Here is a 25,414-nt window from a genome sequence, read left to right as displayed (position 1 = left end):
ACATCCCCGTGACGTAATAAAACCCCTACACAATGACATGTAGCGGACATCCGGAGAGGCGCTTTAGGGGACGTGCTGGGGACGTTCTGTTGTTTGCTGGGTAAGTCCTGCAGCTACTGGATGCTAATTGGGCTGAATCGTTTACATGTGTACTCAGAAAAACGATATTCAGTCTTCAAAAATACTTATTTTCTCGCCAGTGTCCATCACTTCCAATAAGCTTTGAACACAAAGTTAAAACAAAAACAGCCGTACGATGTTGTCCAAGCACAGTCAAAAACTGTTTAGCCTGTTTCCAGTTTGCAAAACCTCTGATTACTGGCGTGAACTTCAATTTCCTGTGGCCACGCCTCAGCCTCTACCCATACGCTACCTGGTGCTCGGAGGACTATTACACTGAAACACAAATCAAATACATGGCTCCTACACAGTCTATTGGCAGACTTGTGTTGTATATATGTAATTACCGGGATACACCTTCTGTATACTCCCCGGATATTTTTCAACTTTTTTTTTTAAATTGTAATCTTGTTTTATTCTCAATTTATTGTTGTTGTTGTTCGTTTCTCTTGTTGCACGGTTTTGGAGTTGCCAAACAATTATTTCACTGCTTACTGCACTTGTACATGAAGTATGTGACAAATAAACCTTTGAATCTTGAAATCTTATCTGCCATCTGAGAATTTAATCGAGAATATGTTCTGACTGAACGCGACCAGGAAAGGGGTGTGTGCGTGTGTGTGTGTGCGTGTGTGTGTGTGTGTGTGTGTGTGTGTGTTTGTGTGTGTGTGCGCGCCTTCCAAGAAGCCTGCGAGTCAACACTCAGGGCTAAAAGAGCCCCGTGAGCGGGTTTCCCATTGTATTAAGGCAAGATGGCAGCTGTTGTTGAGAATGTTGTCAAACTGTAAGTGTTCCACTTTTTCTACATACGTTACGCATCGCGGCGCGACGCGGCGCAGCGGGACTTTAAAAGCCGTCACGTCTCGGAACCGACCGACGTTTTTACCCACTCGCCGAAAATTGCCACTCGATTTAACGAGCGTTAGTAAACGCTGGCGGAGCTCCGTCACGTCTCTCTCTACATCCTGGTCTGGAACTGGAAGTGTTACCAGTCAGAACTACCCGCACACACGTAGATGACATTTATATGTTTCCACATCTTTAAATTTAATCCGTTTCGTGCGTGTTCTGAGTGTGCCAAACACGCGTTCAAGCGAATAAGTGCCAAAGTTGTGTTTTGTTTTTGTTTTAATTGTAGCTAACTGGCTAGCGTTACCTTGCTAGTTACTGGGCGAGTTTTAGTCAACGTTAGTTGGGGCTTTGCGTGCTAACGTCACGACATTCTGATTCCGGCTAGCTTTAGAGCGGTGCGCGCGCGTCACCCTGGTTAGCGATAGCGCCACGCTGATAGCGCCAATCGCCGAGAATGAATGAAAGGCTGCTCGTAAACACGAACTTCACTCAATCCCGTTTTACTACAGACGGTTAATTACGTGTTCGTGGAGAAATCGATGCTTTGATTGGCGGAAAGCCTGTGCCTCGCTGGTATAACGCAGTTACAGTTCTCACAGAAGTACCCCCCCCCGCAACCTTTCGTATTTGCTTCAATTAAGATTCACTTTTGATTTGTTTTTCTTTTTTTTTTACGGCAATGTCAGCCATGCTGTTAGCCAGCCGTTGTTTCCTTGTCACTATGATAACTCGTTTCTGCGCGGTTCCCATGGCACCGGGGTTGACGTGGAAACCAATGAAGGTTTACTTGGTTTGAAATAACCCGGTTTCTTTAAAACCCAGGTGTTGCCTACGTTGCTTTTTATGTGTCATGGCACTTTCTTCCACAAAACTCTTGTCACTGGCCGATACTTTAAACAGCACAACAGTGTGGAAATTAATAATCTTAATCATAAACATAAATAAAGGCATTGGGTAATTTTTTTTGGTCAGGCTTTCAATTTATTTAAACAGACCGTCATTTTATAATTGCATTTTTGAAACTGCACGAAATGAAATGCAGTGGCAGTATCCATGAATCCAAACGGTTAACATGTGAACGACTTCTTCTTCGACTTTTACCACAGAGCCAGAATAGGAAAAGACGTGGCTGGAGAAAGGCAGAGGCTTCCCTTGATGGTTTTCAACATTGGTGAAGTGAAACGCTTGAAAAGGTGTTAGGAATGATTGCAGTCAAGAAACAAGACTGCACAGTGTTTTGTTGGTTTAGTTGACAGATTAATACAAACCTACATTGTGTTACTTCCTGATTACAGAGAATAATGTACCCTGTTACTGGCTACTCAGCCCACTTGGTATCCTGTCATTTGTTTTGTGATAACAAATTTGTGCACGTGTAGAGGTTAGATCAGAAATCCCCGGGGTTATATTTGTTTAATGTGGAATCCATGCTTCCACCTCTTCTCGTAATGGATGCTTTTCTGGCAGCTTCACAATTAAATAATGAGTAGTAGTTTAGTTTTAAACAGAAGAATAAGGGTAACATTACAAACAAACAAAAAAAATCTCTTGGGCAGTTCATCTTTAAACTTAGATTTATTATATTTAGGAACAGTTTGAGGCACATGCTCTTTTTTCATAACCACCTAGCTGCACAAATGGGAGATAACCAGGACAGCTACAGATTTTCAACCTTGTGTAGTGGTTATGGGGATACATAATTCCCCTTATTGAGCTAGTAGGAACATTGGTTTACAGCTGCTGTTTTCTCAGTTCGGGTTTGCAGTGATACACTTTCGCTGCGCGGGTTTTTGTTGTTGTTGTTGTAATGGTGGAAGGAATAAATGGTGCACGTTGTGTAGCCGAAAGAGAAAGTTGTCACGACTCCTGCTTGAGCTCCTCTACACTTGGGTCATTTTGGCTTCAAACTAAAAGTGCACTCAGTAGAGTGCCGCTCTCCACCAGGCGTGTCTCCCCTTCTCTGGTGCTCGGCACTTGGCGACAAACCACCGCTTTTTTCACCTAGCAGGAGAAGAGAAAATATGGAGGCGCTGCCTGCGTATCTCCCCTTCTCCAGTGCTGGGACTTAGGCAAAAATCCAGCTGAGGAATTGGCACTCGATTGCAGTATAAAACAGGTTTTTCAAAGGTTTTGAATCACAGCAACCATGAGAGGTCCTTGATCATACAGTCATAACTGCGCAAAAATTATTAGGGTAACCTAGCACTTCGTGAGATTAGCACCAACTAGATACACGCACACACAGAAGTCCTTTATAAGACTTTTGCACGGCGTCCACGTCGATTGAATGGGAAATATGGGGAAAAAATGTTTTAATATGCGGCGCTCAAGCTAAAAAACTCTACCCAATAAAAACGTTTTGCCTGTCAGTCTGTGGATGTACAGCCTCCTAGGCAGACCCTCGCACAAATGCGACCAAGTCTAATATGAATTCACACTTTCCAGAAGAAAGGATTTGCTATGTGAACATTTTGGTCTAACTCTAACCCTGTCTTTATTTTCATAATATAACAAAGCTGAGTAAACCGTCAACACTTGCACATACGTGACACATTTACATTTGACTCAGATCGGCAGTGAAATTAATATGCAACACTTCCTTTTTTGACTGCAACCTAGAGGAAGTTGTTCCTTTTATAACTTTCGCCCTTTTTTAGATTATCAGAATTCTTTTAATAACTTTTGATCATGTCGCTGCTTATCTCAGTCACCCGTAGATGTGAGTTGCACATGTGCGAGCGTAAGCGGTTTACCCAGCTTTATTATATTATGAAAGTAAAGACAAGAGGTTGTTATTTTTGGTTCATCCAGTGCTCTTCCAGTTCTCCTGTGCTGAGATCGGCAGTGAATTATTTGCTGACTTGTGAAATACAATCAACTTCTCGTTTACTTTCAAGACTCGTACCCGAATACATGATGTTTTGACACTATTACTACCCAATCTAAGTCAACCGTACGCATGCACAACTCACATCTACGGTGGACTCGGATTGGGCAGTGACAGAGCAGCATTGGTCGAGTGAGCTGGAGAGTGAATGAAGAGAGGGAGCAGTGGTAGCGAGAACAAACATTTTTCAAAGGTTTTGAATCACCGCAACCATGAGGTCCAGTAGTATGTGAGATTAGCTTTGGACAGATGCATACAAACACACGTGGCCAAATGCATAATCCTTTCCAGTCTACCGCCTGGCAGCGATAAAAAAAAAAAAACTTCACTTCATATGGAGGAGTGTAATGCAGAAGTACAGACAACTGGATTGCAAGTTCTCCGTGAGACCTGAGCATAGGTGTGGATTTAATGATGCTAATCAACTTGTTCAGCGCTTTAGGACACGCAACAAAGTCCTTGATAATACAATAAAGGCAGAATAATGACGTGTGAAAGAAAGAGACAGGCATCACACTGACCAAACAAATTCAAGTGTCATAGGTGAGGCGCGTAAAACAAACAAAAATCGAGTGCCATAACCTACTTCACTCACAAACACCCCACTCGGATTTCCCTAGGGATTTGAAGAAGTAGCCGTTTGGAAAAGGGCTCACTTCCCTCAACTGTACGCCATCGGCTCCCCTTTGTTCTCGTGAAAGTAGTTATCACAAAAATGGGGAAGCTGCAGCGTTGTACTGTATTTTTGCTTAAACTACGAGTCAACACAGCAGACGTGCGAGAGCATTCTCCACAGTGTTTATTGCAGTGATGTGCCACTGCCAATAAAAGGACGCCTGCTGTTGCATTCCCAACAGGGCACAGTGACATTATGGGCTGAGCTACTTCTGTGCTGGCCTGTGCCACAGAGACAACCAAAGGAGTTTAAAGCACTTGTCGTCATCACTTATTTGGGCTTTTAACGATAATTTCAACTCATACGTAGAAGTGCACAGTATCAAAGTGTTGATAACCGCAGGTTTTCATTGGGCTGGGTGATACTGACAAAATCAAATAACACTCTTATATTTTACTTGGTACCTTGATATTGATGTGACGATATTTTGGCGATGATTGCTAGTGCTTTCGTAAGACGTTATTTACACACAAGAAAATTCGGAGAAATTATCATTAGTAATGTGGGTATGACGACCAAGCAGGTAAAGGCGTACATTGTTTATTTCACTCAGCTAAAACAGTCTGATATGTTCAGGAAATTGTACCGCTTTACTGTAATGCAGCCTTTCAAACTGGTGAATGACAACATCGAGGCTGAGTTATTTCCCAATAATTACAATAACCAAAATCCCAGGTAATATCTACCAGGGGTGGGCAGTCTTATCCAGAAAGGGCCGGTGTGGGTGCAGGTCTTTGTTCCAACTAAGCAGTTAGTCACCTGTGTCTCCTAATTGAGTTCCTCAGCAAAGACTCTACTGGTTGATTAGTGGGATCAGGTGTGTAACTGCTTAGCTGGAACAAAAACCTGCACCTACACCGGCCCTTTCTGGATAAGATTGCCCACCCCTGATCTAGACTCATCATGATGTCGATATTACTATCAAGATATTGCCCAGCTTTAGGTTTTCATGAACAAGCAATGAGATTCTTTGTAAGGTGGGCTAATGAGTATTCCCCGTTTCTGGTTTTGTGTTGACCTAGGCTGGGAGAGCAGTATTACAGAGATGCCATGGAGCAGTGTCATAATTACAATGCCAGGCTTTGTGCTGAGAGGAGTGTCCGAATGCCGTTCCTCGATTCTCAGACAGGTGTGGCTCAGAGCAATTGCTACATCTGGATGGAAAAGAGGCACAGAGGACCAGGTGATTTACTCTCTCTCTCTCTCTCTCTCTCTCTCTCTCTCTCTCTCTCTCTCTCTCTCTCTCTCTCTCTCTCTCTCTCTCTCTCTCTCTCTCTCTCTCTCTCTCTCTCTCTCTCTCTCTCTCTCTCTCTCTCTCTCTCTCTCACACACACACACACACACCAATACAGACATACGTATATCCACACAGGTTTCAAAGAGAGTATTTGAGGGGCATCCAGGTAGCATAGCGGTCTATTCTGTTGCCTACCAACACGGGGTTCCCAGTTCGAATCCCCGTGTTTCCTCCGGCTTGACACATTCCTACAGACACAATTGGCCATGTCTGCGAGTGGGAAGCTGGATGTGGGTATGTGTCCTGGTCGCTGCACTAACACCTCCTCTGGTCAGTTGGGGTGCCTGTTCAGGGGGGAGGGGGAACTGGGGGGAATAGCATGATCCTCCCATGTGCTACGTCCCCCTGGTGAAACTCCTCACTGTCAGGTGAAAAGAAGCGGCTGGTGACTCCACATGTATCGGAGGAGGCATGTGGTAGTCTGCAGCCCTCCCTGGATCAGCAGAGGGGGTGGAGCAGCGACTGGGACGGCTTGGAAGAGTGGGGTAATTGGCCGGATACAACTGGGGAGAAAAAGGGTGGGGGGAGTATTTGAAAATGCTTTGTATTATAAAAGTGTCATCTAAAAATGTTGATTGGACAGGGTACAGTGCAGCCATCTTAGTCCCTGCACATTAAGAATTTTGACAATATAATGGAGGTGAAAAACATTATTTTGATAGTAGTTAGGGGGTGTATGGGGAGGCAAAGGATGAAGAACAAATGTATTTGTTTTACTTCACGAGACAAAACACAGTAGTGAGGTAAAACAAATAGCCACCCAAAAGTCCATATGTCCCGCTATCCATGTTTATTTGGACATGGTGTCATGCAGAGGAATGACGTTGGTTGTTTTTCTGACGTTCTTCAGGCATGGCTCCAGGACAGCTCTATACCTACCCATCCCGGAGGTGGAGGAAGAAACGGAGAGCCCACCCACCAGAGGATCCTCGACTCATCTTCCCTCCTCTGAAGTCAGGTGCCATGGGATCTAGCTCAGCTCATACACTGTTCTGCTATGGCAAATTTTAAACAATTACCCATGAGACCACAGTTGATGGTGATTATAGAACAGCCAAAAGGCCTGGTATTGTGCCTAGTAACACCTACAGTTCCCAAATAAAGATTTAAGTTCATCATTACCACTGTCAATGGTGCAATGAAACATGCATATGTATGAATTTTTCTTGCTGTATATTCATTTGTGTGTTTGGTATTTATACCTAGAGCTAGATTTGGGGTTGAAGAAAGATGCCATGTTGTCGTCAGATGGCAGCAGTCTAGAAGCCCTGTTGAAGGGGGAGTCCTTGGACAAGCGAGGTTCCACTGAGGTCCGGGGGTCTGAGGAAGAACCCAACCTGAGTGACTATAGTGGAGGCCTGAATCCTGCGTCCCGGATCAGAAAGGTTTGTTCGAGTTCAACAGAGGTGCTTTGAAAAAAAAAGAAGAAAAAAATTCCTTTGCTGCTTAGAAGTACATTAATTAGGCTTCAGTTGGAGGCTCCTTCAGTTGTTTACCGCTGCTAAACAGGTTAATGAACAAGCTTCGTCATGTTTCCAGTGAGACATTTTTAACCCGAGGGGGAGATTTTTGATAGGGGCTGGGCATTGGGTTATGAAACGGTCATGAAGTTATCCTGTTGTCTGATCTGCCTGACAGTTCTCAATAGGTTTTCATTTATATCCGCAACATCCTAAAAAGCATACAAAAAATGACTTAATTTCCACTTGTCTAAATTGGCTTTTTTTTTTCTTCTTCTTCTTCTGTCGACGTAGAGAATTCTGGAGCCAGATGACTTCCTGGATGACTTGGACGATGAAGACTATGAGGAGGACACACCTAAAAGAAGGGGCAAAGGAAAGGGGAAGGTAAGAGAGGATGTGTAAAGCAATATAAACCAGTGAATGCAGCTTTTAAGAGTTCAACCTATATATGTGCGTATGATTTATAATGACTGCTTCCTGCCCAGGGTCGAGGAGTGAGTGGCAACCGAAAGAAGCTGGATTCAGCAGCACTGGAGGACCGGGACAAGCCGTATGCCTGTGACAGTGAGTTCAGAGGATGGTGAACACAGCATTGTGGGGTAGGGGTGGTGCTGAGGTTATTCACGCCTACGGGACCCAATAGCAGTTCAGACTTAGGTCTCTATAACCTTCAGTCTCCATGACCTAAGCAGCAACTAACCAAACAAGACTAAACTCTTTCTTTACCCCTTTTAATTCCTCCCCCTTTTTTTGTGGTCTTATCTTAAATTTCACTTTTTATTTTGAAATCTTTTTGCCCTCTGTGCTTATTTGTTATTATTTCTATGTGTGGCTGTGAAGAAGCCAACCCGTGTTTGTCATGGGATCACACATTACCTGACCCTGGACTTCCATTGCATAGCATTCAGAGAAATCCTTCTTCCCCTTCTTCGGTGTCGTCAAACTACGTATCTGTATCGCTTAATGTTATTTTCCTCTTTGTGAATCATTTTCCCCTTCAGCCACATTTGCCAGGTAGGTCAATGCTGACAGTCTGATTTCTCTGCCCGTCTATGAGCCTGTTTCTCTGAGCCTCTCTCTGTCTGTGCTCTTTTCTCTTTCTCTCTTCTCCTTTTCAGACACTATCAAACAAAAGCATATTTCAAAACCTTCTGAAAGAGGTATATTTCTCTCGTTTCCTTTTTACTCCAGTCTGCCTGTCTTTTGTTGTCACTGCTTGTTTCGTTTTTGTTTTTTCTGTCCCTGTGTGTGAAGTCATAGCACATTTGTGTTAGTCTATAAAATTTTAATTTGAAATAGCTTATTTGTTCAAGTGTCTCAGTCAGCCAAATTTAGAGTTCAAGACCATTATTTGTGGAGCCAAATGGAAATTGTGGACATTAATCACTCTTAATAAGCTGCGTCAGTTTGCAGTGAAGAGATTAGCTTTGGGTTAGATGCCTGTTTTTTCATCCTGTCAGTTTAGACCTCATCTCCTCATCTCAGTGGCTTCAATCAACTGTGCTGGACCCTGCAGCTGTTTTTGTTTGTCTCTCTGTGCTTTGTCTTGTGTCTTTTAATTTGGCGTGTGTAATTTTGACTGCGTCAATGTTTGTTGCCTTGTTTTTTTCCCCCTGAAGACATTTGCATTTTGTCTAGACGTATTCCCCATTTCATTTTCTTTTTCCTTTCTTTTTTCATTAGAGCGAAATGGTGCCTCTGCTTGGTTTTGAACCGGCGTGTGTGTGTGTGCGTGCACGTACGCCCTTCCAGAGCACTAATCTGGCTGCCACTTTACACAGCCACTACGCATGCGACCGGCTGCTTCTCGGGAGCCTGGGCTGAGACAGTTTGGGGAGAGGGTTGACCAGCAGAGCAACTGCCCTCCTTTCCTTACCGGCTTAAGCAACAGCACGTTTGCCTTTCGGGAAATGAGAACGATGGTTAGGGCGTGAGAGAGGAAGTGTTTTGTCTGTGGGTGTTGTGCCTCGTCTCGTGATAGACCTTGCACCCTCACAAGGCGAGGGAGGGTACAGTGGCACCGTCGTTGTCCTATTCGAATGATGAATTTCTAAGGTTTTCCATTAAATAAGTGTCACACACTTAAGGGTAGAAGAAGTAGGATTTGTCTGTTGCGGTTTGTAAACACAACATTAAAGTTGGCCTCTCCCCCCCGGCTCAACGTCACCAGAAGGACATGCCCCCCGACCTCAGTTGCCAGAACACATCCCCGGTGTACAGGCCGACTCCGCGTCGCTCTTCACTCCCATCCTCTCCTTTAGTGCTCGCCAGCGGGTGAAAGCCGACCCCAGATTCACTCTCGTTTTGGAACAAGCTTTGTCCTCTTGGCGTTCCGCCTCGCTATATCTGCGTCTTTTCGGCACTGTGTCTGCCATTGTTGTAGCGTCCTCTTGGATGTGTGCTTACAATCTCCATCTGGCACCTGGTCGCTGCGTTTTTATGGCGTCCCGCTGCCCCAAAGGTTAATGCCCAGAGAGGTCCCATACACACCAAAATAAGAAAATACAGGCAGAGGACAGGGTCTCAGCAGATACAGACACCGCCACATACATCTAGCGCAGCGTTTCCCAACCCAGTCCTCAAGGAACCCCTATCCTGCAGATTTTCATTGTAACCCTGCATAAGAAGCCCTGCTTGTACTTACTCAACCAGTCATCTCACAGCACTTAATTATGCAAGGTGTGCAACGTCTGACATTTATTGCTGATTGGTTGAATAACTACAAACAGGTATTCAGGGTTGCAAAGAAAATCTGCAGGATAGGGGTTCCTTGAGGACTGGGTTGGGAAACACTGGTCTAGTGGGTCATAAGTGATGATTGACAGGGATTATTTTTACATTGATTTTATAGGAGAATCCTACTCATTCTACCTTTAAGGCCTGTCTTACTTCAATCTGATGATTCATAAGGATATTTATTTAGCAGGACAGTAAATCACGTCGTGTTAGGAAAGCATTTTTTATTCTATTGGTAGATGGTATGATAAACGCTAAAGCCGGATGAAAGAGGGCAGGGAAACATTGATTTCTTTTCCTCAAACAAAAATTGATACCGTTGATTGCAAGTAGTGTAAGCAAAAAATAAAATCAGATCCGAGTTTTTTTGTTTGTTAGTACTGGAAAATGAATGATGCCTATCTATCTAAGAGCGTCTCTGTGGCTGATATCTCCACCGTGCTGAATGCTTGGCTGCCATTCAGCCCGTCCCAGTAACATGCTACGACAAACACACAACCTTGGCTGACAGCATGACAGCGTTCAGCAACTCACAGCTTTTGCATGTGTTGCTCTTTGAATTAAGTATATTATTTTAGAGTTCCAGTCTTTTGCTCCCCAAATGTAGAAAAACCACAATAGCCTTGACTGGATCCATAACTGCTGAGTTCCCTTAAGGGTTATGTCACATGTTTATGCTTGTCCGCACCAAGGCCCCTAAGCCATGGTGAATTTGTGAGGTTCAAAGGAGACTTTGTAATGATCCAGGAACGGTACAATTTGACCATGAAAGCTTGAGGTCAGGGGGCCCTCATGGGCAATTCTCAAGACCTGTTCACAGATTGTGCTACATGCAGCGTAAATCTGGATGAATATTAATTTTAATGGCGTTTTACCGGATGACATATAAGTAGATACTCTCAAGATTTGATAAAAACAATATAAACTTTATTCGTAAGCATTTTTCCAAAACAAAATTAAGTTTGCATCATGAAGCCAAACCAGAGATACAAGGTCAAAGAAGAAAAAGACAGCAGTAAAGATAAGAAAAAAGTCTACATTGTTACATTTAGGAGTTTTCCTGCTCCATTTGAAATCTGCCCCACACACACACACACACACACACACACACACACACACACACACACACACACACACACACACACACTGCCGAGCTGAGTCAGTCAATCCTTTTATAGTAACTGGAATGACATGATGTACATTTCCCAGCTATCATTAGCCCAGACTAGAACCAGTCTGTTGATAGCAAAAATACAGAACTACAAATTGTCTTTTTGTGGAAAGAGAAATGGAAGAGTAACCCAAAGATTTTAAAGGTCTGTGGGGTCACATAGCCATTTCAGTCTCACCCCTTTCCACTGTAATGGCTCAATTCTCACATAGTTCAAACCACTTGAAAATGTCCCCCCCTTTCATAAAAGATGACCAATGGGGGGGCAACAATTTTGATAAAAGGAATGCTACTTTTTATTTTTCCTTGAAAATTAGTACCATCTGTCCAGGAATCTGTATTTCATTATTACATCAATTCCTGTCACCCATGACTCTCACTACTGACTGAACATGCAGTAAGGAGGTTGCTCACCTCCGCTGTGTTTTCATACATGTTGTGTTCTTTGGTTTGGTGGCAGTCTGTGGAAAGCGCTACAAGAACCGTCCAGGTCTGAGCTATCACTATGCCCACTCCCACCTGGCAGAAGAGGAAGGGGAGGAGAAGGACGAGATTGAGATCAGCGAGCCTGCCCTGCCCCTACCCGAAGAACCTAAAAGTGAGTATTAGAGCCTTGGTAGAGGTCTCAGGCCTCCCAATCCATCACACAACTTGTAGAAAACCTCAAGTCCAGTGCCGTCTCAAATTCAACAGGCCATTTATTACTGCTGTTCTTTCTTAATCCTAATGATATACACACTACATGAATTTAAAGTCCTGGTTTTATGGTATCACACATGATGTGACCCAGTAGAAGTCTGTCAAACAATGCTTTTCCTAAATGGAGTGCTTATTTATGCTGTTTTTCACCATGGTTTGGCAAGCTAGGTACATTTAACTGTTAGAATGAGGTCAGCTACCTGCGTCATGTAGTCCAAAGAGGACTTGCTGCTCATGGACTTTTGGCAGTTCAGATTATAAATCATGTTATTTGAAATTATAGCCAGTACAAGTTAAGGATTTAAGAGTAACAATGAGCAATCATCTTTGTTTTTATTGGAGAGTCCAGGACAAGGAAAATATTATATTACAACAGTCAAAGAAAGTTGAATCTGTTCATCTGGATACATTTTTTGACAGATACCTTTCATCACTCATCTAAGTGACCTCTTCAGTCTAATTTTAGACTGTATCCAGATGAACTGATTCAACCTTCTTTTGATTTTCTTACCTGGATTATTGAGGATGCATAAAGACGTGTATTACAACAGCTTCATTTGATTCGGGAACCATCTCGTATTAAACAAGTGGTAGTGATGGAATGTGCTCTAATCACTATGTTGAGTTTGCTCAATTTACCTTTTCATCTCATACACCAGCTCCAAAGAAAGGGCCAGACGGTCTTGCGTTGCCCAATAATTACTGTGACTTCTGCCTGGGAGACTCCAAAACCAACCATAAGACTGGCCAATCAGAGGAGCTGGTGTCTTGCTCTGACTGTGGACGCTCAGGTGGGGACCGTCCTGTTAGCTACTAAACAAAAGGACTGCAGGGTAGAGAGCACTACATTAATTTATGCAAAAAGTGTGGCTAAGCACTGAAACTTGTCATATCACCCTTCTTCTTCTCCCATTAACTCTTCTCGACACAGGCCATCCATCCTGCCTGCAGTTCACGCCTGTGATGATGGCTGCCGTGAAGACCTATCGCTGGCAGTGCATAGAGTGCAAGTGCTGCAACATGTGTGGCACCTCAGAGAACGACGTGAGTTTACTGACATGACACGGCCCTGCAAACATCTGATAACCTGAATGAGGTAGTTTGTGCAGAGTACAGACGTCTGTAATGTAAAGTGTCTGTTGCCTCTTCCCCCTCAGGACCAACTTCTGTTTTGTGATGACTGTGATAGAGGCTATCACATGTACTGTCTCAGCCCACCCATGTCTGAACCGCCGGAGGGTAAGGCATTTCTCTTCCATTTCTAATGTGGTTTTTTTTTTTTTTTTTTTTTTACGGCCTGAGGAACGTGTGACGTTGTGTAGGTGTGTGTGTGTGTGTGTGTGTGTGTGTGGTATTTCTCGATTTAAGTGTTGGTTTTGATTGTACGTCATAGTTCTTTGAAATGAATCAGTCTCATTTTTAGTCACTTGCCTCAAATAAATAAATGGGCATAACCGTACCATTGGACTTGGATGCCTTGCATCACATGAGTTAGAAGTTAACCAAGGCGAACAGCGACATGCTGGTGGTGTCTCTCTAAAGCATGATGTGCACTGACAATGACCTCTGCTACTTGTGCAACAGGGAGCTGGAGCTGCCATCTATGTTTGGACCTTTTGAAAGAGAAGGCATCCATATACCAGAACCAGAATGCACCCCCGTCGTGATGGCTGCCCACCTGCACTTTTTTTCACCACCGTCCCGCCGCAGTGTGGTTGTCCTTTGAAAAAAAAACGATACCTCCCCTCTCACCAGTAGACTCAGGAGGGATGCATTGCAGAAGCGATAATAAATTGTGAAAAGGGAAGTATACCTTACCAAGCAGGCCTCTTTTTGCTTCAGATATGACTGTTACACAGTTCAAAGCTCAGATTAAGACCCAGAGATGTTTATCGTACTGTTTGCCATACAGCCATCTCAATCAGTACTAAAGTAGACCCATACTCACAGCATAAATAGCCAAACTATCGTTACATCTTTCTTTTTTTTACACACGCGACTGCTAAAATCCTGCCTCTTTCCTGCAGTGTACTGATTTTGCGACTAGAGCAGAAATAAAGCTTGTTGGAATCAAGTAGCATGCCAATGCTTGCTCATGGTAAAAGTAACATTTTTTTTTAAAATATTTATATATTTGTATAGCAGATAATGATGTGAACTATGTAGGAGTTGAAAAGAGAATAGTCATGTTATGGTCTTCATTATTAGTGCCCATCTTTATTATGGAAGAAATATTCCACCACCATATTCTCTACTGTAGCAGCGCTACTATACATAAACGTGATTAGTTTAAAAGAACTACGAGATCGCCTAAAACTACCTGAATGTTACTCTGCCTCGGCACAGTCACAGGCAACAGCCAGGTGTTAAACAGGAAATGGTAATAATAAACTTAATCAGAGTTGGCTCCAATTAACTGAAGGTATTTCGGGACACCAGGGGTCTCATTTATAACCGTTGTGTACGCACAAAACGGAGTCTGAAAGAGGCGTACGCCACTTCCCACGCAAAATTTGTGATCTATAAAAACAAACTTGGTGGGAGAATGTGTGCATCTGTACATAAATGCAGATGGTGAGGTGGTGAATTGAAGCCAGATTGTGTAATGATGCCTCTCACACATTTAAGTCCGATTGTTTTTTTGTTTTGTTTTTTTTGTTTTTTTGCTGCACTTCATTTTCGGCTTTTGTGCACACGTACACTTTTAGTAAGGCTCTTACGCACTGTTTTATACATGAGACCCCAGGTTAGCTAGGTAGCTACGACACTCTTACAGACTGGCAAAGGAACATTAGCGTGTTCAGTACTGGCTAAGTCAGTACGGCACAGAGCTGTCCTAAGCTTATGATCAGAGATCAGTGCACATGAATGTGCATTTATAAAGTCCTCTGACATCTGCAGCCTGGCCGTTCTTTGCGCTAGTCCCATTGAGCCCCATTGAATTGCAGAGTGAAAGAGAAAACTTGATGCTGATCCTGAAATGAAAAGCAGTGCTAAAATCTGCACACCTGGCCCTGCTTTGAGACAATGGAGAAAGATGATTCTGATTGTTATACTTAGTTTTACAACCCAACCAGTCAGGTCAATGAGACGTATCCTCGTTTAAAAATGCAAAACTCTCAGCAGTTCTGGAAGATAACTTCACACTGCTGACACCAACACACACACAACACAGACACACTGCATTCTGTCACTGTGTTGTATTAGTTTGCTGAGCGTGCTCAGTTTGACCATATCTAAAGCCTAATTTTTGTGTATCTGAGGACTATTGTGAGCTTTCAGTTGTACACTGGATGACAGTGTAAAAGCAATATAAGAGATGGGGTTATATGACAGGGACTGGTGTGGCAGTTTGTTGTTGCTATTTTGCCAGAAATGTGCTATAGACTTTTTTTTTTATTGAGGAAAATGCTATCAGAGATTGAGGCCTACGAAGGTATATATGGATTATTGATTCTTGATATGTAGAGTGTCTATTGTGTCAACATGTATGATGTTATGGGGAGGCACCTCTCCTTGTACCTGCTTTCATAGTTTCATTCTGGAAAGATTTTCCTCTGTGGCAGGGCTTCATGAAAATGGCTGGTTGAACTGCAAAGCAGTTATGTTACCTCAAACAAAAACAGTATTTAAAAGGGTTGATCCAGCTTGTAGACAGAAGGGGCGGAAGGGCAGAACAGTCATGACAGACGTAGCGTCTGCTTTAATAACAGTATAGTCAACAATCGGAGCAATGGTCTGCAGTCTCACGTGCGAAACAGTTTCGCCAGCGTTAGCTTGGCCAAGTCGTTAGGAAGTTTGGTAGTATAAATTAGCCGTGCTATTATGATATTTCAATAGCCAACTAACAGAATGGAAGCATTACTCAAGTATTACTTCATTTTCTCATCACATTTAAAATGTACTGTTATTTAGATTCCGTGGCTGTTCAGATATTTTTACTGTTTTTGGTTGTTTTTGTATTCACCAATATAATGACTTAGCCGACGTGGAACATTTGGAGACTTTAAAGGAAAACGCTTTCTGCTCAATGCTTCCTGTGGTCCTGCATAGTTTAGCTGATACTCGTGAAAGTAAACAAGTCTCTTCCACATCTAGAAACCAGAGTTGGAACTTTGTTGATGATAGCAATATAATGTCATCATCATCAGATGTGGAGCAGCTGAATCGACTATAAATCGGAGATTTTTGTTTTCTTCAAACATACTCGCTTCATTTCTTGTTAATGGCAGCGTTACAGTGACATGAAGCTCATTTGAAATGACAAGCTCAACCAGCGACTCAATGAGCCGGCAAAGCCTGTATCCCAACTCATTGTATGTGACCCCCCCATTCCACACTTTTCTTCTTTCCTAAAGACGGCATAGCTGGATGAAGTAGTCGGCACATCTTCAGACAGCCTTTTTAGTTGAGACGCAGTGCAGCAGTAAACCATAAAACAAGAATGAGGTTGATTCCACACAACTGGAAGGTCCTCACTGAAGTCCATTTATTAGCACAGAGTCAGACGCATAACTGCACCCATGAGCATTAAAGTGTTTAGAGATCGGGCCATTTTTTTTTCTTTTTGGGACGTCTGCTTGTGATTTAATCTCCGGGCCCGAAGGTTTATAGGGAATTGTTTGTGTCAGCAAATTTCGACAAACCCAAGATAATAGGGTGACATAGTAGGTGAACTCTCTTCGGGTGGACTTCCACTTTAATTTGGATTGCGATGGAATGTTTTCCTTATTGTATGAAATTGTCTTTTTCCCAGGAAAATAAAATACTAGGCACTAACCTGGTGTGTGTGTGTGTGTGTATTTGATATGTGCTCATGAGGGGACATGTCCATGGCCTTATAAGACCTGTGGAGTCTGCAGGGGAATTGAATGATTGATGGTGGAAGAGTAAAAACGTACATATTTTTTTAATCAAAAACATAGCACGCTGAAATTTTTTTTTGTAGCATATGGTGAAGTGCAAAATATAAGTTGACAATTTTATGTTTAAATATATTTAAAATATGTTTAAAATATTTTATTTTAAATTACAACCTTGGTAAGATCACAGTGCAAGGTTAATTAAGTCTTAGCAAAACCAGCATAGTTAGAATTTTAAGTTTTCCATTTCTAAGTGGGTCATGTCGGAGTTATCCTTTCTGAAGAGTTGCAAGGTTAATGCTCATTTATCACAAAATGACACCAATTTCAGTTCCAGGCTCACCATAGAACATGTAAAACGCTATAGAAATAACCACGTCCATGCATCCCTCCATATTTTTACTGTACAAGGCTGCATCAAGCCCAAGGGTATATCATCAGGTTTGTGTGCATGCGTGTGTGTGTGTATGCATGATACAATGCAGTAGTGAGGCTTGCATCTGCGTGACCATCCCATGGCTTCACATCATCAGAAGGTTCAGTTGGATTTTTAAAACATAGACCCCTGACTGCAGCCAAATCATTTTAAAGGGGCAGGGTTGGGAATGTGTTGGGGGGGGGGGGATTCCAGGGGGAGGAAATGAAGTGAAAAGCCATGCGTCAGACGGAGCAACGGCGGGTGAGGCAGTAGGGAGACGGGGGTAATTGAGGGGAATGTGCAGCATTTAAGTGATTATAAAGACCAACAGCATGTCCGCCGCTGCCCTTTCCATCATTCCCATTCCCACCGGTCTTTTTCCATCATTCCCATTCCCACTGCTCCTTTCTTTTCAAGAATTAAGAACCAGAACAGATGGATTCTTATTGCACAGATTTGTTTTTATTGCACTCAAGATACACTCATTGTCTATCATCAAAGACCATCTCTAAAGCAACAAATCTCCAATGTAAAATCTAGACCCTCCAATATCACAAGAAGCGAAAAAAATTTAGGAACAAGGCACACACACACTCTGAATGTGCATGACTCGAGTCAACACTACCTTCGCTTGGTGCCATTGTAATTGGTGCGTTGATGGCTGGCTGTTTTCATTTCAGACAGGCGTTGAAAACAGCGAGCGTACTAACAGTTCTGTGGGAGAACCAGTCTGTGGCATGGAGAGAGGAAGGCTGCCCAGTCCTCCCATCGCAGAGGACAAACACCCTGATGTAAATTGTTCTCAAAGAGTTGTCTGGCCTCAGTGCCCCAATGGTGTAACAGTTCTCTCAGTTCATGGTAAAAACACAGGCAACTTAAAAACAGAACTGTCCATGTCTTTACCCTTGGCTTGTCGGTAGTAGTACAGAGATCGCACTTCTAGCTCCCTTTCTTTTTTGAGCCAGGTTTTGAGGAATTGGATGGGAAAATGTATTGAGAAGTGCGTCCTCTGTCCATTTTTATGAAGTAATGAAATTATGAGTTTGTCTTTTGTTACTCTTAAATCCCTAGAATTGGAACCACATGTCAAACCATAAAAACAAAACAGAAAAAAAACTGTATATTGAACCAAATTTATAGCAGAGGAAAACTTTATTACCAGTTTATCATCAGATGGAGGAATAGCCTGCAACTTTTTTTTAGGGTTTGAAAACAACAAAAAAATATAGTAAACTGCCCAAAATTACTGACTAGTTAGTTCAATTAAAAGAGCTTTTTTTTCTCCCTTACAATATTGATGCAACTATTTTGTAAACTGTCACTGATCTTGCTCCTGAGAGCGAGTTTGTATTTTTCATCAACTTGTGCTTTTATTCATCTGACATCCTTCTATTTTCTCGGTATTCTACAGGTAATGGTCTTCTTGCAGTGTTTTCTCTGCCACAGTAAGTTGAATAAGGGAATTAACCAAACTGGCACCAGAATTAAGCAATATTACAGGAGAGGGTGTGCTTTACCATCATTATAGGCACAACAGTGATGCGGTCAGAGGACCGAGACGCTCGAGTTGACTTCCGTAAGCGTCACTGAAGCGACATGGGGTATGACGAAAACAATCAGTCATGTCAGTAGACACCTATGTAGTGAAACCTTAATAACCTTAATAACAACCTTAATAACGACTTAGAAACAGATGATTTTTAATCCTTGTTGAGTCAGCCAGCCAACTTGAGTGAACCCTTTCTAGAAATCCTGGGATTTCCCGAACTGAATAAATAGTAACACATACAAACACAAAACTGCCTAGCTAGCTCAATCTTGTTGTACCTAAGATATCTGCTGAAAAAAACAAAAATTTCCATGGACAGATTTAGCTACTATGTCCGCAAACTTCACAAGCATTCTTACGCTAGTGGTGCCGTGTCACTGACTCAATGGCACAGTGGCAGTTACAATGTTGCCATGGAAATATGTAAAGCTCTAATCAATGGCAATAATATTTAAAGTGATGAGGCATTTTTCATTTGAGCACAGCTAGATGTGCTGTCATGCTGATTTCATTACGTTCTAAATGTCTAGTTGACCAATCGGACCGCTTGGTCGGAACTACCTGTTGTATAAATTCAGTTGTGATATTGGGCCACACAAATAAAATTGACTTGACCTCTACAAAGGAACCCGAAGAATTGATGGGGTTTACTTTAGAGCCTATGGACCATTTATCAGAGGTCTTCATCAGCTCCACTGAACAAAGTGACAGATACTTTATAAAATTCACAAGTACGCCTACTAAATCTCAACTTTTATAAATATCAAAAACACCAAAAAACAAAACAAACTAGCGGCTGACACTTTTGTAAAACTATGAAAAATATTCAACATTTACAAGCAGTAGAAATTATTATCTTCTGTAGATAACAATAATTAAAAAGTAAAAATGGAGAGACGGTTTAAGTTCTATATCGCATTGTCTGAACATTTTCTCTCTTTTCTGTGCACTTGTGCTCTGGTGCATTGTTAATGTGGAGCCACTAATACTAGAGGTTTCTGACTTGTTAACACTATGAATTGTTTTAAACAGCACGTAAAAACGATAATTCAAACAACCGGGGGGAAGAAAAACACGACGGAGAAAACCCAGGGGTCAAATCATTTCAGTTCATCTTGAGGCGTCTTTTTTTTTTCTTTGCAGCAACAGTCTCATGACGTGGGTGTAAAACCCGAATCCATTGCGAGGACAGACTCCCGGATATAGAGCAGCAAACGGCCTGTGCCTATATCCTGTGCTACGCAGCTGCTATGACAAAAAGTGAAAATGTCGTATCAAAGTGAAATATCCCATTAAATGTGTACGGAAACTATACAAACATTGATTGTTGTACTGAAAATGTCATGAACTATTACAACAGACCCGCACTCATATTATCAGTAAGTTTGTGACACTCATGGAAACACAATACTTTTTTTTTTATGTTAGTACGACCTCTAAAATTTCTGTAACACTATATTAAAAACTTTACATACATTTAGTTGTAACAATAGGCTACTTGTTTAAAAGTAGTGAGGCAAAAGGAAAACAAACAAACAACAAAAAACTTAACAAAATCACAATAATGTGCATTCTGTATTAATACTGCCTATGCCAAGTGTATAGTGACCCCTGCATGTTGTCCCTTTGTGCGATTGCATCTCACCATCTGTTCAGACGTCCTCTGTGTGATTCAGTGCTGCCAGCTACATTTGATAGGTATTGCAAGTATGCGTGTCAGTGTTTCCACGCAAAACGATACATTCAGTACATTCAAAACATCCGAGGGGGTTTTCAAACATAAGGCAAGGAGATCCGATGCTTGTCAGGCGGGCCCCCTGCCAAAATAGTCCAAACCAGGAAATAATGGCAGATAAACGTGCCTCACGGGGCTGTCAATCCATTCTTTGAAAAGATGGTAAAGAATTTGAACTTTGTGAATGTGTTATAGTTGTAAAATCACTTTAAAGTCCAAGATGGTGACCAAATCTAAAATTATGCCAGTATTTAAAATGGGCCAATTTCTGTACTGTCTTCATGTTTATTTGCTGTCATCGGGTCTTGCCTGTTATGCTTTGGAAAAATATTTGGGGTGATTTCTTTTTTTCACCAACAGCTTCATATTTCAGCCCCTTTTCAGAATTTATGCATCATGTCGTCTTTTGAAAACTTTATTTGTTCCTCACTTTAGCTAAGTTAAAGAGCCCATATTATGCTTTTTTGGGGTTTTCCCTTCCCTTTAGTGTGTTATATTGTATGTAGGAGCATGGTGGCCCAGTGGTTAGCGCTGTCGCCTCACAGCAAGAAGGTCCTGGGTTTGAACCCCAGGGTCATCCCAAGTCGTCCTCTGTGTGGAGTTTGCATGTTCTCCCCGTGTCTGCAGTGGGTTTTCTCCGGGTGCTCCGTTTCCCCCACCATCAAAAGAAACATTCTCAGGTGCTGCACGGCGGCTGCCCACTGCTCCTAGCTACACAGCCAGGATGGGTATAATGCAGAGCATAATTTCCCCACAGGGATTAATAAAGTACATCAAAATCATGTAAAATGTCTCCTGCATTACAAAGCCCAAAGTAGTATATGCCAAAGGGAGTTAAAAAAAAAATACTGCTGAACTGCCTGAAACGCCTCATTTGTAGTCCAGCGTTTTCTTCCATTACTTATATACGTCACGATGTAACACATAGTTTGGCACATCCTCAAACAAAGCTAGGTAGAGCGGAGGCCGGTGTTACACCACAATCTGTGTCCCATCAGATAATGTGACCTTGCTGTTAAAAATGAACTATTTCAGCCGCCCCTTTCCTAACCTTCACCACTCCAAACCCACGTCTAAATTTAAATGTCTCCAATCTAATGCCTAAACTTAACCATTTCTAGCTTCTTCTTTTTTTCTTTTTTTTTTGGGGTGGGGCGATTTTCCCCCCTTTTCTCCCCAATTGTATCCGGCCAATTACCCCACTCTTCGGCGCCATCCCGGTCGATGCTCCACCCTCTCTGCCGATCAGAGGAGGGCTGCAGACCACCACATGCCTCCTCTGATACATGTGGAGTCGCCAGCCGCTTCTTTTCACCTGACAGTGAGGAGTTTCACCAGGGGGACATAGTGCGTGGGAGGATCACGCTATTCCCCCAGTCCCCCCCCCCAAAAAAAAACAGGTGCCCCGACCGACCAGAGGAGGCGCTAGTGCAGTGACCAGGACACATACCCACATCCAGCTTTCCACCCGCAGACACGGCCAGTGGTGTCTGTAGGGATGCCCGACTAAGCCAGAGTTAACAAAGGAATTTGAACTGGCGATCCCCGTGTTGCTAAGCAACCGAATAGACTGCCACGCCACCCGGACACCCCTAACCAGGTGCTTTTTGACCATAAAAACATTGTTTTTATGAAATGTTTGTAAATATGCAAGGAAATGAATAGATTAAACTGGGAAACAGGCATAATATGGGCACTTTAAGGTTTTTAACAGATGTTGTAACTATACTGGTCTGTGCCTAATTAATTTCCCTGTAAGGGGCAGTAAAGATACTTTGGCTTTGAATGTGCCTTCTGCAATAACTCCTGACTCAGACAGTGTAATGTTTGTGTTTATCCAGCTCAACAAGACTACATGTGACTCTTAAGAAGCAATAACATTCAAATCCTATTTTCACACATCTTTCTTTTGAACAGCTGGATTGGTTTTACGAGGGTTGATAAGAATCTGTGCGGATAGTGTACAGTGCAACCGACATAACACCTTAGGTGGAAAAAGACAAAGAGAGGTTCACTGTTAAGCCCGGTTTACACCAAAGATTCATGACGAGACGAAACCCTTTTAGAACGCTGCAGAGAAAAGTCGCAGCGGTGTAGACTACGTCGTCTCAGCTGGACTCGGCTGATGGAGTCGCCTGTGACTCAGCTTGTCAAGTCGCCAGTGGCTGGTTTTAGAAGGCTTCGGGAACAGACGGGAGAAACTGACAAGAGATTGGAGATCTCCTGTCTCAAGTTCATGGTATAAATTTGCATCAGGCTCCTGGCTACTCTGCTGAAGCATCCATGGAAGGCTCCAAATTCTCCACCCTCTCATGTTTTATGTTCTGGCTGTTTCCTCAGTACTAGAACTGCAACTGTTGCAAGTAACTCACTATCACTATCCTCGTTCATATTTTAAGATGCTACAAAGTGTCCAGCTAGAAAAAAGCCTGAGAAGCCGGCAGTTGGAACAGAAGTACAGAGGGTTGTTGCTATGGAAACAATACGCCGTCTCGTCTAGTCTCAACGGTGTAAATTGGCAGGTCTTAGCCCAGTGTTACTCTTTATGCGGCTCGTGAGCCGCATGCAGCTCGTGAGACTTTGTTTTGCGCCTCATAGAGATCCACTGATAACAATAAGAACATAGCTATAACTTACTTCTATAGGTTCCGATTGTGTCCCGTTTCAGCACATTGAAATGAATTATCCAGCAGATGGCAGCATACTGAAGATATGTCAAAGAACGTAGGCTACGTAACAGCGTGGGATCATGGGTAGATGTATAGCCTATGTGTGTAGCTTTGTATTTGCGAAATGTTTTGCAAGCTCTGTGGCTCTTTGAGGAATGGTCTTACTCATAAGGGGCTCTCCTAAGAAGATTAGTGAGTACCACTGTACTTAGACTGCTGCAGACCAGATTCTTTAGCAAGTAGTTGCAAATTTGAACTCGTCTCGCTGCGAATCTTTGGCGTAAACTCTGCTTTAGAGACGACACGTCATTAAGTGTAATTTACACAAGGAGGCGCTTTACTCCTGCAGCGGTGTAAAAGATTAGCTATTTAGCTTTTATCTAGCCAATTTGCCTTTTTCGCAACGAGACAGTGTAGGACGTAGAGCTTTAAAATTGCTCTCCTCTAACCTTTGCAGAAAATCTATTGCTTTTGCAGCGGGGCTCACCTTTCCGTCATCACACATATAGGCTACAAGAGAATTTGGCACAGCTAAATGAAAAACAAAAGCAAGTTCAGAAAAGTTGCTTCCACAGCAGTTTGCAGCCCCAAGAGGACATTTAAATATACTCACCGGCCACTTTATTAGGCACACCTGTCCAACTGCTCGTTAACGCAAATTTCTAATCAGCCAATCACATGGCAGCAACTCAATGCATTTAGGCATGTAGACATGGTCAAGACGATCTGCTGCAGTTCAAACCGAGCATCAGAATGGGGGAGAAAGGTGATTTAAGTGACTTTGAACGTGGCATGGTTGTTGGTGCCAGACGGGCTGGTCTGAGTATTTCAGAAACTGCTGATCTACTGGGATTTTCATGCACAACCATCTCTAGGGTTTACAGAGAATGGTCCGAAAAAGAGAAAATATCCAGTGAGCGGCAGTTCTGTGGGCGAAAATGCCTTGTTGATGCCAGAGGTCAGAGGAGAATGGCCAGACTGGTTCGAGCTGATAGAAAGGCAACAGTAACTCAAATAACCCCTCATTACAACTGAGCTATGCAGAAGAGCATCTCTGAACGCACAACACGTCGAACCTTGAGGCAGATGGGCTACAGCAGCAGAAGACCACACCGGGTGCCACTCCTGTCAGCTAAGAACAGGAAACTGAGGTTACAATTCGCACAGGCTCACCAAAATTGGACAATAGAAGATTGGAAAAATGTTGCCTGGTCTGATGAGTCTCGATTTCTGCTGCGACATTCGGATGGTAGGGTCAGAATTTGGCGTCAACAACATGAAAGCATGGATCCATCCTGCCTTGTATCAACGGTTCAGGCTGGTGGTGGTGGTGTAATGGTGTGGGGGATATTTTCTTGGCACACTTTGGGCCCCTTAGTACCAATTGAGCATTGTGTCAATGCCACAGCCTACCTGAGTATTGCTGCTGACCATGTCCATCCCTTTATGACCACAGTGTTCCCATCTTCTGATGGCTACTTCCAGCAGGATAACGCGCCATGTCATAAAGCTCGAATCATCTCAGACTGGTTTCTTGAACATGACAATGAGTTCACTGTACTCAAATGGCCTCCACAGTCACCAGATCTCAATCCAATAGAGCACCTTTGGGATGTGGTGGACCGGGAGATTCGCATCATGGATGTGCAGCCGACAAATCTGCAGCAACTGCGTGATGCTATCATGTCAATATGGACCAAACTCTCTGAGGAATGTTTCCAGTACTTTGTTGAATCTATGCCACAAAGGATTAAGGCAGTTCTGAAGGCAAAAGGGGGTCCAACCCGGTACTAGCAAGGTGTACCTAATAAAGTGGCCAGTGAGTGTATATGTGAATATATATGTGTGTATATATATATAAATTCATTGTGTCCATGATGGCCTGCTCATTTGTTGAGCATTTTTATCTACACCATTGATGGTTTCTGGGGGGGGGGATGCTATATATATAAAATAAATCACATTGGCAGCTGATGAGTGCGCGATGCATGAAACAAGCTTGTACTGCTATGTATTAAAAGTTTTTTTTTCATACAGAATATTTGTCTCATTTTACTTTCCGTATCAGGCTTTTTTGGTGTGCCTTTATGGAGCTTTCTTGGGGGGGCGGGGGGGGGGTCTGCTGACTTTTTAGTGAGTCTTTCTGCCATATCACTACATTTTGCATTAATCTATTAGCCATGTTTCATTAATCTATCAACCAACACTGTAAGGGATGAATCTGACTCAGAACTGTACAAATAAGAACCCTTTGTGCTACGAACAAAAAAAAACCAAAAC

General features: G+C 42.8%; 1 protein-coding gene across 2 annotated transcripts; it reads left to right on the top strand.

The window, feature by feature from the left end:
* Positions 1-856: 856 nt before the first annotated feature.
* Positions 857-16,671, top strand: dpf2 (double PHD fingers 2). Of its 2 annotated transcripts, XM_056284521.1 has the most exons (12): positions 857-904; positions 5,558-5,718; positions 6,683-6,790; positions 7,039-7,217; positions 7,587-7,679; positions 7,781-7,859; positions 8,414-8,455; positions 11,663-11,800; positions 12,561-12,692; positions 12,833-12,945; positions 13,059-13,140; positions 13,486-16,671. In XM_056284521.1, exons 1-12 carry the CDS (start codon positions 873-875, stop codon positions 13,566-13,568), a joined length of 1,242 nt encoding a protein of 413 aa, XP_056140496.1. In that variant the 5' UTR covers positions 857-872; the 3' UTR covers positions 13,569-16,671. The 2 variants fall into 2 exon arrangements, with proteins under 2 accessions (XP_056140496.1, XP_056140497.1); XM_056284522.1 differs by lacking the exon at positions 8,414-8,455.
* Positions 16,672-25,414: the final 8,743 nt, after the last annotated feature.

The sequence above is a fragment of the Lampris incognitus genome, chromosome 8 (genome assembly GCF_029633865.1).
Source record: "Lampris incognitus isolate fLamInc1 chromosome 8, fLamInc1.hap2, whole genome shotgun sequence".
Taxonomy (NCBI): domain Eukaryota; kingdom Metazoa; phylum Chordata; class Actinopteri; order Lampriformes; family Lampridae; genus Lampris; species Lampris incognitus.
The sequence above is the reverse complement of the archived record's forward strand: the minus strand, read 5'-3'. Positions and strand labels throughout refer to the sequence as shown.